This window comes from Camarhynchus parvulus, chromosome 8 (assembly GCF_901933205.1).
Source record: "Camarhynchus parvulus chromosome 8, STF_HiC, whole genome shotgun sequence".
Lineage (NCBI taxonomy): Eukaryota > Metazoa > Chordata > Aves > Passeriformes > Thraupidae > Camarhynchus > Camarhynchus parvulus.
The window spans coordinates 29,648,587-29,664,806 of NC_044578.1; the positions used below are offsets into that span (position 1 = coordinate 29,648,587).

The 16,220-nt window shown below is 58.4% G+C and overlaps 1 protein-coding gene across 7 annotated transcripts in view; it reads right to left on the minus strand.

The window, feature by feature from the left end:
- Nucleotides 1–16,012, minus strand: part of LOC115906133 (myomegalin-like) — a 36,879-nt gene extending 20,867 nt beyond the window's left edge. For 5 of the 7 annotated variants that reach the window (XM_030953072.1, XM_030953068.1, XM_030953069.1 and 2 more), the window contains exon 1: nt 3,395–4,782. In XM_030953072.1, coding sequence (XP_030808932.1) covers nt 3,395–4,543 — 1,149 coding nt within the window. In that variant the 5' untranslated portion in view covers nt 4,544–4,782. Of the gene's footprint in view, nt 1–3,394; nt 4,783–5,890; nt 6,009–6,287; nt 6,443–6,518; nt 6,643–8,013; nt 8,091–8,508; nt 8,620–9,062; nt 9,242–9,413; nt 9,473–15,932 lie in introns of those variants that run through there. The other 2 variants (XM_030953071.1, XM_030953073.1) reach the window with 2 other exon arrangements.
- Between the last annotated feature and the right edge of the window lie 208 nt (nt 16,013–16,220).

Below are 16,220 nucleotides of genomic sequence, written 5' to 3' on the forward strand. Positions count from 1 at the left end.
AAGGAGAAACACAGTGAAAAACGAGAGAACGGCCCAACTCCTGCACTGGCTTCTTCTCTTCAGCTGTCAGCCGTCACAGACCCTGCAGCAGGGGTTTAAACACGCCCCATGTGCTTTCCTAACTGGCTCTGAGACATCGCTCTGCTCGCGTGTCCCTGCCCCGGGGTGGCAGGCTGGCACCTGGCAGCTCTCTGCCTCAGCTGCCACAAGTGCCCCGGGGTCCCATGGCTCTGACTGGGCTCCCTGTCTCCCCTCACTGCTGCACCACGAGCCCAGCAGCTTGTTTAGCTCTAACCACTGTCTGTGGGCTAATGATGGATCTTCTCCCCACACCCAAGCCATATCCCTGAAACCTGCTCTCCTTCCCATGTGCCCTGCTGGCATTTTATAAAAGCTTCAAAATCTGCACTGAAATGGTTCCCATGCTCTGCTGAGCTTCTGCGTCTTTATCAAGGCTACAACCTTCAATCCTTCCCACCAGCTCCCCTCCTGCCATGACCTAGCAGTCACTCCCTGCTCTGAACCCCTCCATTTGTGATTTTCTGGGCTCTCCTTCACCACTTCCCGTGCTCCAGCACCCATTTCATGTACAATTCCTTGCAGCTCCTCAAACAGAAGCGAATTCAGTGCCACAGCTGAGATTTTTTTTTTCATGACACATACCCATTTATTGGGAATGTAAACAGCCTACTTTGTGCCACGTGGCCTGCCAGAGCCGGCTGGCTGAGCACAACACTAATCCCTTGTCATCCCTCCTTACAATTTTGCTGTCCCCCGCCCAGTGAGTTAACTCCTTAGGGCAGCACTCCATCCCAGCCACCCTCTGCAGCCCTCACAGGGCTCCTTCAGCATTCCTGAATATTATCAGCAACACAAGACTGACTGCACTGCTGCCTGCTAGAGGTGGGAGCCCTGGAAGGGCTGCTGGATGCAGCACAGAGGCTGTGGGAATGTGGCAGGGCTTTTTGGAGCACACACAGGAGCACCAGCTCCAGGCAGTGCAGCACGGCCAGAGCAGTCAGTTCCAATTTGCACTGTCAGGCTGAATCCCCATCCTCAGTGGCCACAGAAACGCTGTCTGTGGGGAAGCCATCAGCACAGGGGAGCTCCCTCAGATCTGTGCACTGCCTCTCACAGACAGAAGTAACACCTCCCTTTACCCTGATGTTTTGTTAGGATTTCAGTGAACGCTTACAGTCGTGGTGATTACAAATTTTCTCTGCCAGAAGGCTTTGGATGAGGCAGGGAGAGCTGCTGGAATCTGTCACAGCAGCTTATTTTGAAACAAGGTTGATTAAAACCGAGAGAGGGAAAAAGGAAAACACATTTCCTCAATTTTCACATTAGAAAAAGAGCTGAAAACTCGGAAAGAGCTAAGAGCAGGGAGGGCAAATGCAGAGCCAGCTCCAGAGTCCAAAGTTCCAAAGCCCAAGCTGCCTCCCTTGTGCCTCCCTGCAGCCATGTCGACCTCTCCAACATCAGCACTTTACTGCCAATCTCTCCTCAGCACAGCCGCAGCAGCCCCAGCACACACTGACCCCACAGAACACTTCTTTGAAAATGATAATCACGGCACTCTCTGAGCCTGCCGAGCTCAGAGGGCCCAGCACAGTGGGGAAGAGCCTGGCTGTCAGGACGGCACCGCAGGCAGCTGCGGGAGTGTCTCACAAAGCCCCCTCTGGTGCCAGCGCCCTGGGGCAGTGCTGGGGAAGGGGAGGAATTGTTGCTTCAAGAAAATGCCCGGGAAGACGGTACCTACAAGGTCACATGCCCTGACACCAGAATGCTCCACAAATTTAAAGAACTGCAAAGGCAGTAAGAGAACTGTGGTCCTATATATTCTAGATATTCCTTTCACATTTATGCACAGGAATTGCTGGACAGCAGCAGCACCTGACTTATAGGAAGGGTGTTGCTTTTACAAACCGAAAGAAAAATCATTTGTGCAAGAACTATTCAGCCTACTAGCTGCATCTGCCTTCCCAGTTTTGCTCTTAAAGCCATCTGAAGGATTAAGCCCTTCCCCCTTCAGCCAGACCCTGCGCTGAAGAGCTGCTGCTGTCACACCAAGGAACCAAGTAAAAAATCCCACAGGATAAAATCCTGGCAGGGCCAGTCGGATGGCAGAGGCTGGAGAAACTCCTCAAAACACAGCTCCTAGAAGAGAACAGCCATGTGTGACACAAAGCCAACCTGCAACACTCCACGGTGCTCAAGAAAGCCCATTTTTATCCTGCAAACACACCCCAAGCAGTGAGAACCATCAGCAAATGAGCCCCAATGCCCTGGCTCACATCCTCGGCTGCCAGCGCGATGCCTTTGTGCTCCAGATGAAAACTAGTTCTCCTACGTTCCTCCCTAGAGCAGGCTTTTATGGAAAAAAGCACACAGCTCCGGGAAACGCCCGAGCAGATGGGACAGCAAGCCGGCTAAAGAGCAAGAGCAATTCAGCACTGCCACAGTTGCCATAGAAATAAATGAGCATTTTCCTAATCCCCGAGGCTACCTACAGCATTAGGCAGCACTAAGGCTGCTAATGGGAATGCAATTAGGCTGACACGGATATTCCAGAATTGAACCTGACTGAGGCCTTCTATTCATTACTGGACGTGGTAAAGAAGTGAGTTCGGCTTTTTGACTGCATACTAAAGGACATTTCATTAAAGGCAGCTAAACAGAGGCAACCTGGAGCTAGGACTGCTATCAAGAGATAACAGCATCCCAAAAGCAGGAGCTTTCATCCCCTCTCAGCAACACCTGCCACTAATTGGTAGATCTTTTCAAAGGATCAGAAAATAAACCAATTATCTTGAATACCAACCCTAAAGTCATCCTCTGGCACAAATCCACCTGCGAGGAAAACACCTTTTCCTCAGGGCACACGCCACAGATGCCTGGGTGGCTCTGCACGTTGGGCAGGTGAAGGCCTGACCTGCAGAGGCAGGGCTGGAGGCAGGCGTTCCCCACGCTCCAACCATTACTCAGGCACAAAGAAAACGCACCTGCTGGAAAACACATGCCCAGAAGCTTAAAATACTCCCTTTAGTTGTGGATAAAAGCCACGCCGACTTTAAGCTTAAAGATGAAGTGAAAGTGGTGTTTTCTCAGCAGGAAAATGACAAAGAGCTTAGACCCACCCAGCAGGCTGCATTGTCAGGGAGGACTGATGGAGGGGGGGAAGGTTCATTTCCCAGAACTCCGGGAGGAAACAGGAGACAAGAGAATGACTGAGGAGAGAGGCAGCACACCTAAAAAGGACCGAGTTGCCTATTCTTAGCCCCTGATCAGCCACACGTGGCTGTCTGCATTATCTCAGCACAGAAGAATCCCCAGTGGGCTCAGCACTGGACCACGAGGACAATGCTCAATGGAAGGGCGGCACCGTGACCTCTACCTGTACCCGCAGCGGCATATAATCCTCATAGAGGTCATCCCACAGCTCCTGCAGCTCTGAAATTTCCAGGGGAAGGCCCAAAGGAGCTCTGGAAAACGATTTTCTGTCGGTGTTCAGGAAGGCAGAACTAGCACATGCTAAGCCAGTAGAAGCATTGCCATCTGCCAAGTCATGGCTGAGCTTGGGAGGGGGCAAGCTGGACTTCACAGGAATAGGCAGTCGGCTGCCTCGGGGGCTCTGAAGGGGTTTGTAGTCCAAAGTCTTGATCAAATTGAGGGCCAGCTCCAGCCTGTTCCCACTCAGTGAAGAGCTGGGGGTCATGCGATCATCCGAGAAATCGTCACATTTCCCATTCCCTTTCAGCCCCTTATCTGCATCTTCATCCTTCTGCTGCGGAGGGCTGGCCTCCACGGTGGTGTCCAGAGACTCAAGAGAGGACGCAGGTGTGCCTTCCTCCATGCTGTCCCCATCCACAGCCACCCTGGAGCTGGTGGACTCGGCCACATCACACACAGACGACTCCTCGTTGCCCATGCTGGCCGACCAGCGGCTGGACAGCCCGCAGGAGATGCTCCTGGCCACTTTTCGGGGCACTTTGCAGATGGCTTCATAGTCGGCGTCGGCCACGCGCAGGGCAGCACAGCCCCGGCAGCGCCGCGGGCGGCTCCCCGGCCCCTCGGAGCCGTGGCAGCTGTGCGGCTCCAGGCCATGCTCCTCCTGATCCATCCAGTACTCAAACCCCGAGTAAGTGAAGTCCTCCTGGAGGAGGGCAGCGTACCGTGCATCAGGCAGGTTGGAAAGGTCCATGGTCCCCTCCCCAGCCCTGTCCTCTGTGCTGGAGTCGTCGTTGTTCCGGCGGTACATGCTTGCGATGCAGAACTTGAGACGGTCCTTCTCCAGCAGCAGCTTCTGCAGGCGCTCGATGGAGAGGGCCTCGATGCGGGCGATGACGGTGTCGAACCTGTAGATGCGGTCCAGCATGAAGGCACACTTGCTGCAGGCGAACTCGGACCTGCCGTCCCGGCACAGCTCCCTGCCCAGGACGTGGGAGAGCAGCACCTGGAGGTTCAGCTTGGCCGCCGTGTGGAAGATCCATCGCCGCTGGTTGCCGCACAGCTCCCGGCCGCAGATCCGGCAGTTTTCCTTCATCCTCGCCCCCTCCCGGCACACAAACCCACTCCTGCGGGCTCTCAGGAGACCTTCCCGAGGTCAGCACATCTCCCTCGATCCCTGAGCCCGCCGGCACGTCTCACCGCACCAATCCCCTCTTTTTAGGGAGGTCACACGCCGGGACTCTTGATTCAATAGAAACATCCCACCCTACACCACCTTCTTCACATCGTCACAGCCACACCTGGGCTGGCCCCCCCGCCCCTCCGATGCTGCTCCCTCTCTTCACAGCTCAAGCCCCCGATGCTGCCCCCTCTCTCCTCACGGCCCCCGTCCCCGGGGCTGCCCCTCACCGCGGGCTGCCCCTCCCGTCCCGCCCCGGCCCCACCGCCCCGAGCCGAGCCAAGCCGAGCTGAGCCGAGCCAAGCCGAGGATGCTCCTGCCACGGCGGCGCCCGGCTTCTGGCTCAGATTTCAAGATGGCGGCCAAGCCCAGCCTCCCACGCATGCGCACGGCCCGCAACGCCGGCCGGGATATGTAGTTGCCACGCCCGCTCACGCATGCGCAGTGACGGCTTGCGCCACGCCCGGGCACACGGGCAGTGCCGGGGGTCGCGACAGAGGCGACGGTGATCGATGGGGACGCGACAGCGCAGGGACCCAGTCTCAGTGCCAGAGACACACACACACACACACAAGCACACAGACTAGCGCTTGGCTCCAATGCAAGTGCCTGTCCCAGTGCCAGGTCCCCACCCCAGTGCCTGTGCCACGTCCCCATCCCAATGCCAGCACCTGTCCCAGTGCCAGATCTTTGTCCCAGTGCCCGTCCCAGCGCTAGGAGCCCCCGCAGTGCTGTGCCCCAGTGCCCAGCCGCAGCAGGCAGTGTGGGTGGGCACGTCCCCGCAGCACAATGCCACCAGCACCTGCACAGCAGCCCGTGCCACCTGGCGGGCAAACAGCAGGGTCCCTGCAGGAGCTCTCGCACTGACAGCCCGCGGCTGCTGGGGACAGCGCCGTGCCACCAACACCCAGCGTGGCCAGAGCTGTGCAGCTGCCAGGAACATGCCGCTCTGATCTCTCACAGCCCCGAAATCCTGCCTGGCACCACGCCAGGCTGCCAGGGGTATTTTAAGACTTGGGATTTAAATGGCAGACAGGAGCAAGCAGCACCAACAGCCTCAGAAGGACTGCACAGGCTGGTGGCCTGTCCCCTGACAGCTCACACTGTGTCCTCCGAGCCCCCCTGCTCCTCCCAGCTCCTGGCAATCAGCCCTGCCACGCTGAACACGGCACAGCCCTGGCCACAGCCCCAGAAGGGGACAGGGATGACAACAACCAGCCAAGCCCGGGACGGACGAGCTCCTCCCCACCCTTGCCCACTTACTTGCCCCTCCATGACCGGAGACCCCTCCAGGCACTGCTGCAGGTCACGCTTCTCTGCTGACAGCATTTCCACGAGCTGGTTGCTGGCAGCCAGCTCTTGGGTCAGCTCTTCGATCCTCCTGAAAGCGACAAAAGGGCATGCGATGCTCAGGGACTGCGATGGCCATGGAATGACACTGGGGACAGCTGACAAAGGTCAGTCTCTGGGGCAAAGCAGAGCAGCCTCGGGACTGCTCCCCCCTTCCCACAGACCAGTTCTCCCCGATCAGGGGACCTCTGCATCCCACCAGGTATGCACAGCCCCTCAGTCACACACACCACGAGCCCCTCAGTAGTCCCCAAGAACTGGCACAGCACACAGGCTGGCAGCATAGAGGAGACATGTCTGAGACACCTACCTCTGGGCCATGGAGCCACAGCCATTGTCGCTCCTGTCCTCCTGCTTTGTCCTCGCCGCTTCCTTCAGCTTCCCTGTCAGCTCCCGGCATCTCTCCGCCTCAGCTCTGGCCAGCGCCGTGGCCTGCTCGGCCTCACTCCGTGCCAGCCTGGCCTCCTGCATGGCAGCAGGGTGAGCCCCCAGGCAGCAGACCCTGGCTCCTGCCTGGCCCCCACCATCCCTCGAGACTCACCTCCTGCAGGAGCTGGATCTTGTTCTCCAGGAGCTCGTAGACGTGCTCCGACTCCCGCTGCCGCTCCTCGTACTGCTGCCGGAGCGCGGCCTGGCTGCGGCTCGTCTGGCTCTCTGCAGCCACCCTGCCGGGCACAGCACGGTGTGCCACAGGCTGCTACGGCATGGCCTGGCACAGCACAGTGTGCCACAGGCTGCTATGGCATGTCCTGGCACAGCACGGTGTGCCACAGCCTGCCATGGCATCTCCTGGCACAGCTCAGTGTGCCACAGCCTGCTGTGGCATGTCCTGGCACAGCACGGTGTGCCACAGCCTGCCATGGCATCTCCTGGCACAGCACAGTGTGCCACAGCCTGCTATGGCCTGGCATGGCACAGCACAATGTGTCACAGGCTGCTACGGCATCTCCTGGCACAGCACGGTGTGCCACAGCCTGCTACGGCACCTCCTGGCACAGCACAGTGTGCCACAGCCTGCTATGGCATGGCATGGCACAGCACGGTGTGCCACAGGCTGCTACGGCATCTCCTGGCATAGCACGGTGTGCCACAGGCTGCTATGGCATGGCATTGCACAGCACAGTGTGCCACAGGCTGCTATGGCATGGCATGGCATGGCACAGCACGGTGTGCCACAGGCTGCTATGGCACCTCCTGGCACAGCACAGTGTGCCACAACCTGCTATGGCATGGCATGGCACAGCACAGTGTGCCACAGGCTGCTACGGCATGGCCTGGCACAGCACGATGTGCCACAGGCTGCTATGGCATCTCCTGGCACAGCACAGTGTGCCAGAGCCTGCTACAGCATGGCATCTCCCATGGCACCTCCCGGCACAGCACTGTGTGCCACAGGCTGCTATGGCATGGCCTGGCACAGCACAGTGTGCCACAGCCTGCTATGGCATGTCCTGGCACAGCACGGTGTGCCACAGCCTGCTATGGCATGGCATCTCCCATGGCATGGCCTGGCACAGCACAGTGTGGCTTGGCAGTGCGCAGCATGGCACAGCATGGCATAGCACACCCTTTGTGACAGGCTCCACCCCAAACCAGCTGGGCTGGGTGATCTGTACCACTCCAGGTGCCCTCAAGCCTGGCTCCCCCCATGTCCTGCCCTGGGGACACCGCTCCTCTGGCAGCACTAAGCCATGTTTAGGTTCTGACCCAGCACACACTCCCAAAACCTGGGCCTCACCAGCTGCTGTGCCACTGGCCCCCCTGCCATCGGTGCCCCATGGTGAGACACCCATGCCATGGCCCCTGGACACGGCGCTGCCCTCCCCCCACAAACAGGTGCTGTCCTTTATTTTTGGCTGGCGCCAGGGCTGTAAGAGGAGCCCTGTGGGTGCCCAGCCCCACTGCAGGTCCCTCTACTGCCTGCTACGGGCAGGGTGCAGGCAGACATCCCCCGTGCCTATGCCCACAAAGCCACCACAGCCAGGGCATGGGCACCACGTCTGCTCCGGGGTGAGGGGCTTGGCCAGCACACTCACCATGTGTTATCCAGGGCTTGTTGCTTCTCCTGCAGCTCCCGCTTCAGGCTCTCCACCTCCACCTTCAGCTCAATGTTCTATGGAGCAGGAAGGAGGTGGGTAGGATGCCCTCACATTTGCCTGGACAGCCCAGCCCCACTGCCCACGGGAATGAAGAAGTGGCATGGGGGACCCCCCTGCCATGGCAGGGCTTTGGGTGCTCCTGTCACTGAGTGGCACAGGTGGCATTTTAGCCTGTCGGCTCCGGGACGGGGTGTACCCACTCCATCTGTGTGCCCCCAAACTTGCACTGTCACCCACCCCGGGCTTGGGACGCCCTCCCCAGCCCTCTCCCCGCTCCTGTCAAAGGAAACGAAGAGCAAACTCCCAACAGCAGCTCCCCCAGCCCCAGTGCCCGAAGCCCTCCCTGGCATCCCCCCGACTACACTCTCCCCACCCCATTCCCTCACAGAAAAGGGAGAAAACCCGCTCACCCCGTCCCCTACAGGCACTCACCCGCCGGTAGACATCGTCCCGGCTGTCCTCGCCCTTCTGCTGGACGCGCTCCTCCAGAAAGTAGATGCGGAGCTTGAGGCTGAAATTCTCCTTTTTGAGGTCATTGAGGTGCTGCGACAGCGTGCGGTACCCGTTAGCCATGGCCGGCGCTCCATGAGGCGGGCATCCCGGCACCCCTCACATGGCGCCGCCGGGACACAGCCTAGGCTCCCTGCCCGCCCGCAGCTCCCGTCGCTGGCCCCGCTGCTCTCCCTTTCCTCTTTTTTTTTTCCGCCTCCCAGAGCTATTTGAGGAATCGCTGGAGCGGGGACAGCGGGTTGGTGAAACCCGAGCCCCGGAGGCCCCCACGCGCCGTAGCCGTGAGGGCGGTGAGGGGAGCGTGGCGCCCGGCCGGGCCCGGCCCCCTGTGCCGCCGCCACCTGCCCCGCCGCCCCTCCTGCGCTCCACACCCCGCCGCTGTCACCGGGGGACCCGGCACGAATCCTGCGAGCGCCCGGCAGTGCTGGGAGGGCCCCGGCGGTGCCATGCGGGGTCCCAGCGCCCCGCGGTCTCACCTGCTCAAAGTCCCGCAGGGTTTGTGTGTGGGCGAGGGGCCCCATCTCCAGGTCCCGGAGGAGACACGTCTGCGCCAAGGGGTCAGGCTGGGGCTGGGCACCCGCGGGGCCGCTGCAACCCCTCGGCTCGGCTGGCACAGGCTCCTCATCACCTTCACCCCACAGCCCTTCTTGGGAAGCTGGCAGGGAGCAAGGGCGAGCAGCAGTCAGACCAGCAAAGCGGCTGCTCCACGCCTCGCGTGCCCCCGAGGAGAGGAGAGACAAGGGGGACGCCCCGGGGCCCAGAAAGCCCCCGGCCATGCCCGGGCGGTGCGGGGCGTGCAGAGTACCGGGGCTCTTGGGGTGCCTCACCTGCCATGCCTCTGGCTCCGGGCCCCACGGCTGGCACAGTGTCACTGCTGCAGGGGTCCCTGCAGAGAGCAGCACACACAGCCTGTCACGCACAGCAGGCCCCCCTGTGCCACCCCGCGCTGTGCCGCTGTCACCGGGGAGGGTGACAGAGAGGGTGACAGGGTGCCACTGGTGTCTGCGCACACGTGGGGACACACGTGTGTGTCCCCACAGCCGCCGGGCAGAGGCTCTGAGTGCAAAGCCACGAGGCCCTGGGGGGCTGTGCAGATGGTGTGTCCCCTCAGCAGCACTTTAGCTCCATTAGCAGCCCTGTCAGGGCCACCTGAGGCCCAGAGCAGACCCCACAGCCCCCAGGGGGGAGCTGGGGCACGAGGCACGGCTGGCCCTGGCTGCTCTCGGAGGGACCCTGTGCCTCCGGGCTGCCATGGCTCGCCAGCTCGTAATTGGGTTTATTTTCAGCTCAGACGTGTGAGTCATTTCATGATTTAAGAGAAAGAAAGACAAACCCGACAAATAAAAAAAAAAAAAAAACAACTGGATTGTTGAGGGTTTTCATCCTTTTAAAGAAATCAGAATGTTTATTTTCTAATCTCAGCCTGACAGCTTTTTGGGGGGTCCCAGGGAGGTGGGCACGTGTCCCAGCATCAGTGTGGGCACAGTGCCCTGCCCACATGCACAAGGCTGAGCCCCAAGAGCCAAGAAGGGCCAGCATGTTCCTGTGGCACAAGCCATGGTAGGGACCCTGGGACCATGTCCCCAGAGCCTTGCACACCACACCAGCACCTTGCAGCAAGGGACAGCACTGCCAGCCTGGCAGGGAGCAGGAGAGACAGACACAGGGTACCATAGACCCTGCGGCAACAACCCGTCATGGAGGGAAACTGAGGCACAATGACTTTAAACACAGCAGCACTGGTCAGGCATGGCTGTGTGCCCTGCCAGACACCACAGTGTGATACCCAAAGCACCCAGAGGTGTTGTACCTGCAGGCACAGCACGCAGAGGTGCAGTGCCCAGGGGCATCTTACCCAGAAGTGTGGAACCCAGAGGCACCCAAATTTCAATAACCAGAAGTGTGACTCCTGAGGAGATCAAGAGGCACAACATCCAGGGAGGTGTGACCTCTGGAGGCACTACACCCCAGCAGGAGCAGTGCCCCAGGTGTGACACCCAGAGGCAAAGCATCCAACACTCAGGATGCACAAGGATGCACAACACTTAGGGAAGCATGGTGCTCAGGGGCATGATATCCCAAGGCAAGACATCCCTGCAGGCAAAATACCCAAAAAGGCACATTAACCATAACATGCAAGGCTTGACACCCAGAAGGGCAATACCCAGAGGCACAACAAGCAAGGAGGGATCACAGCCAAGTACCTGATGCACAGGGAGACACAATGCCCAGAGGATGCACAAGGAGACACAATGCCCAGAGGCAGAATACCCATCAGGCAGTACAACACACCCCAAATCCTGGGGGTGCTGTGGGGTGATGACCAAGGAGCCAGGCAAGGGCTAAGGCTCACCAGCCTACACTGTTAACTATGCACAGGGAGATGTGCACAGTTGACAGAGAGAAAGGATGAGCTGGGCAAAGGAGGAGGTCCTGTGAGATAGGATTGTCCTGCCCTGGCTCTGAAAAACTGCACAGAGCGGAACAAAGCCCTGTGACTGGAACTTTGAAGGACACCATGGCCAAAAAAGTAACTTTTTCCTGATTAAGGATTATTTAAATAATGAAACACACAACACTGCACGGGCAAATAAGTCTAATGAAATACATGCTGCCACATAAATTACTCTGTTACTCAACTCTCCATCTAGATTATGCCACATGTAACATAGGAGGAGGGGGATAGGATTGGGCTATACATAAAGAGGAGAAGAATTTCACCTGGTTAGGAGGAATACCCTAACCAGGGTTAGGGTATTCCTTGGGGACAGTCAATGGGCTACTCCTCTCTCCCTTGTCCCAAGCCAGGGACACCTTGCTAAGTTTCTGCATATTATTGTTGTTATTACTTGACTTAACACAAGTGTGCACCATCCTGAGAGGGAATAGAATGGGCCCAAAAATGTTGGAAAAACAACAATAAAGTAATTGGGCTTGCTGATCTTGTGTGCAAAGGAAATCAGAGCACCCTCTCCCCTAAAAAACGGCAGATGTAGAATATACTGCTTTGAAATTAGAAAAGGAGCAACTTAAAATGTGCTTGGCCACAGCTGAAAATAAGGAAAAGCAAATGCAGAAACATTTAGAGGAAGAGAAGGGAAAAAAAAAATGGAAGAAAAGGTAGAGATGATGCTTGTGTGAGCTCCTGCTCCCCCTGACATCATACAGATTAGAAAACTAATCATATTCCCTGAGGAACAGGATGGAGACATATGGGATGACCCAAATGACAGAAAACTGGGGGAAGATGGTTCTTTGTCTCCTTCAAATCCCCCTGAGGATGAAGGCAGATGCATTATAGAAACAGAAGCGACAACTGAGCCTTGGTGAATCGTGGGGAATCATAGCTGTAAATCAATCCCATTCAATCTGATTCACTTCGAAAAGTGCTGTGGCCACAAGCCAGGCTGGACTGAAATTCAGGCAGGAGGAATCCTATCAGTGCACACATAATAACAGCCCACACATTCTGATTCCAGGTGGGCCTCCTCAACTATTAATGACATTTCTAACAGATAAGGGAACACAAATTCCAGTATTAACAGGGCAGGACACTGAAAAACCGGACAGAGTTGAAATCACTGGAGTGAACAGAGCAAGTGCTACGTGCCAAACCACCAAGGTTAATTTATGGCTCCCAGGCAATAAGCACATGTTCCCCCCTCACTTTGCAGCAAAAGATCACAATGAAAACATTTGGAGTGTCAATGTTCTGAGCAGCCAAACCTGGCAGCTGATGCAGAGCAACGTTTGGTCCTTCCGTTCAACCCTGACCCTAAAAGAAATCCAGATCCACATTCACCCCACAGGGTGCTTAGCCACCCTCATTCAAAAGCTGCTAATGTACCTTATTCAAAAGCTGCTGATGTGTATATTATACATTTATGTATATATATATCAGCTGCAGAGCCCACTCCCCATGTAATTCACTGACTGATAATTCACCAAACTTTCACCCCATGGAATTCACCAGTCTGGCTAAAAACTGGAATGGAGACGGCAGTTACTTGTTGATTACTGGCACATAGACAGGGTGGGACCAGATCTGGAGAAAAGAGAGATGCCAATGCCAATGCTGAGCCTTTAAGCACTGCTGTGCCAAATGTCAAGGAACTGGTAACTCAGCTTCAGGGAGTCCCCCACTCATGGAAGGCAACCCTGGATGTAAAATATATGGGTTTTTTGTGATTCCACTCCAGGAACACAACAAGACTTCATTCACCTTCACCTGGAAGAGAGTGTAGCATGTTTTGAATAGGCTGCTCCAGGGATATAAACACTCTCCCACTATTGCTCATAAAGCCCTGGCAAAGTCTTAGCCACAACTGTGACCCACCAAACATTACAATATATCAGTAGATCAATAATATCATCATCATCATCATTGAATCATCCCAGAATGGTCTGGTTTGGACAGAATTTTAAAGATAATCTCCTTTCAACCCCCCTGCCATGGGCAGGGACATCTTCCACCAGCCAACATTGCTCAGGGTCCCATCAAGCCTGACCTTGAACACTTCTGGCAATGGGACATCCACAGCTTCTCTGGGCACCCTGGGCCAGGTCTCATCACCCTCACAGTAAAGAATTTTTCCATACTATCCAATTCAAACCTACCTCCTGTCAGTTTGAAGCCATTCCCCTTGTCCTGTCACTACATACTCTTGTGAAAAGTCTCCCTCTGTCTTTCTTGTGGGCTCCCTTCAGGAAGGCCACAATTAGGTGGCCCTGAAGCCTTCTCTCTTCCAGGCTGAAGAAGCCTAATTGTCTCATAGAGAGAATTCTCTCAAATTGCCTCACAGAGGTGCTCCATCCTCTAACCAATTTGGTTGGAGAATACCCTTTGGTGGTGTTGCCCACCAGGAAAAATGTGAGCCTTGAGCAGCCCTACATCCCAGCATCAGGGGCCCAAGCAGGAGGTTAGGTTCCTGTGAGTCTATTGGATTAAAGAAGCCGCTTCTGTACTCCTGCAAACCCCAGAAAAAACAGAACATGGACAGAATCTACCTAACATAAAGGGCTGCCAGCAAGTTCTAGGAACTTTAGAATTATTATTAAGAGAACTGAGGTTGTCCCATCAGGTTAATCCCGTATATCTCTGGTCCCATATACCATAAACATATAGCATATATATTTATGGGGAATGCGGGTTCAGTGTACACAGTTCCCTTTTTAATCTGTGTCAAAAGGGGCTGGAAGAGGCAGAGAGAGCACTAGACATTAGCTGCCACTCTTTCAATGACACTGGAACAAGATATTCCTATCTAGAGAAGGGCTTGCTGTCCCTGGTGGGGCAGTGACACAAGCAGAGCAGATAAGGAAAGAACAAAGGGAAGGACAGAGTGAGAATATCTGGGGGAATACCCAACCGACTGATAGCAGGCCATCCTGTGCTGGTTACAATGCTTCAGACTGGGACCCTGGCAGTGCTCTTAACAACCCCAAAATAACCTTACGCCTGGGAAACAAAATGTTACTGCCCAGGGCCACCCTGAGGTGGGGCTATCCCAGGGCAGTGCCCAGCCAGCACCCCCACACAGCCAGAGTGGCAGCCCCCTGTCTGGCCACAGCAATGCTGGCCCAGCAGGAGCCCAGGGCTCTGCCACAGCCGTGGCAGGTTGGGCTGAGTGGGGGCTCCCCCCTCTCTGCCCCAACACTGGGAATTTGTTTGCTGTGAAGGGGCGGCCGCTGCAGGGCTGCCGGGGCTGCAGGAGGACAAGAGCCCTTTCATGGCAGCCTGGAGCACGGAGCAGAGCTGCCAGCACAGCACAGAACGAGGGGGGCTCAGCCCTGGGGGCCCCCACTCGCCGGGCAGCACTGCCCACCCACCCCCATGCACCCCCAAGCCCTGGCATGAGGGGCACCACATGGCCCTGACTCAGAGCACTGAGCCCTGACTGACTCACAGCATCTCCGGGGCACAACACCAGGGCCACTGCAGCCTCTCCTCAGCACTGCACCCCGGGGTGCCATCGGGAGAGGGGACAATGAGGGGCTGGCAGCCAGGGCCAGGGCACCTGGGCTGTGTGAGAGTGGCTGCTGCCCCTGGGGCAAAGCACCCCCAAACACCGGGCAGTAGAACCCAGCAACAGCAACTCACCTCTTTCTGCTGCTGGATCACCTTCTGCGGGGGGGGACAGATGGACAGAGGGATGGATGGAGGGACGGACAGCAGGCCCCAGCCCCGTGCTCAGCAGCAGCCACTGTGTGCCAGCGGCTCCGGGCTGGCAGAGGGGCTGTGGCAAGGGCCAGGAAAGGCCAGGCAGAGTGTGGCAGCTCAGATGCCGAGCGTGGCACATCCAGCTCCCCGCTGACTCGTTGGCACAAATGTCTCAGCAGGGGCGGAGTGCCACCACGGAGGAGGAGGAGCGGGGACAGCCGTCCCCAAAGCCGGTGGCTGCCTGAGTGTGCGAGCACGGCACGGAGCGCACGGCACGGCACGGCACGGCACGGCCAGGCGCGGACCTGCACATGGGCACGGCAACAAGGTCCTCATTGAGCACGGCCGGCCGGGCAGCTGGGCTGGCGCTGCCCCGCTCCGGGCTGGCGCTGCCCCGCTCCGGGCTGGGCGGCTCCGGGCGCGGCCCCGCAGGCGGGGCAGAGGCGCAGCTCCCGGGGCCCAGCGGCGCACACGGCCAGGCCAGCGGCTCGGAGCGGAATCGGGGATGGGCACAACCGGGGAGGAGCAGGGGCGATGAAAACGGGGCAAGCCAAGATCCCCGCACCAACACCAGCACCCTGAGCCCCTTCCTCCAGGGCTGTGCTTGGCCCAGCACCTCCAGCAAACCTCACAAGCCCAACGCACCGATGAGAGCTTAGTGATGGTGCAGGCACCAGCCCAGGATCCTACAGCACCCTACAGCTCCTGCCCTCTCATCTGGCACACACACCTTGCCCTGACACTCACAGGGCCCCATGGCACAGGGCAGCGAACACCAGCGTGTCCCCGGCACTGGACAAGGGGCTCCTGGTCCCTTTCGTGCACACCAGCGGCTCCCGAGTTCTCTTGGGCTTGCCTGGTGCAGGGCCCAGAGAGCCGCCAGCCCGCGGTCCCAAAGCCCCGCCACCAGCCCCAACCCGCGGGACCCCAGCAGCAGGAGGGGACACCCACAGCCCAAAGGAATGGGGCTTGGGACCGCGGTTGTCCGGCCCTGCACAGCCCGAGGGAGCGCACACTGATGCTGCCCGCATCCCGGTGCCGCGGGTTCCTGGGCCTCCACCTGCCGCGGCACCGCCACAGCCCGGCGTGGGCACACGCAGCCCCCGCGTGCCCGGGACATCCCGGCCGCATCCCCCCGGGCACGCACACCCGCGGCTGTCACCCGCGGCACGGACACGCTCCTCACCTCCGCCTCGGGGCTCGCATCCTGCCCCGCCGGGCTGCGCCGCACCGGGCCGGCCGGCACCGGGCCGGTCACCGGGCACACCGGGCCGGCCAGCCCCGGGCCGGCCACCGCGGGCACCGGGCCGGGCCGCCGGGTCCCCCGCAGGCGCTGCCGAGCCGGCCCAGCGTGCGCCGGGGAGGCGGCTCTGCGGCACCGGCCGGCTCCGCCCGCTTCTGCTTCCCCTCCTCCTCTTCCCTGCCTCCATCCTTCATCTTTCCCTGCCTCCCAGCATCCTTCCCTCCCTCCCTC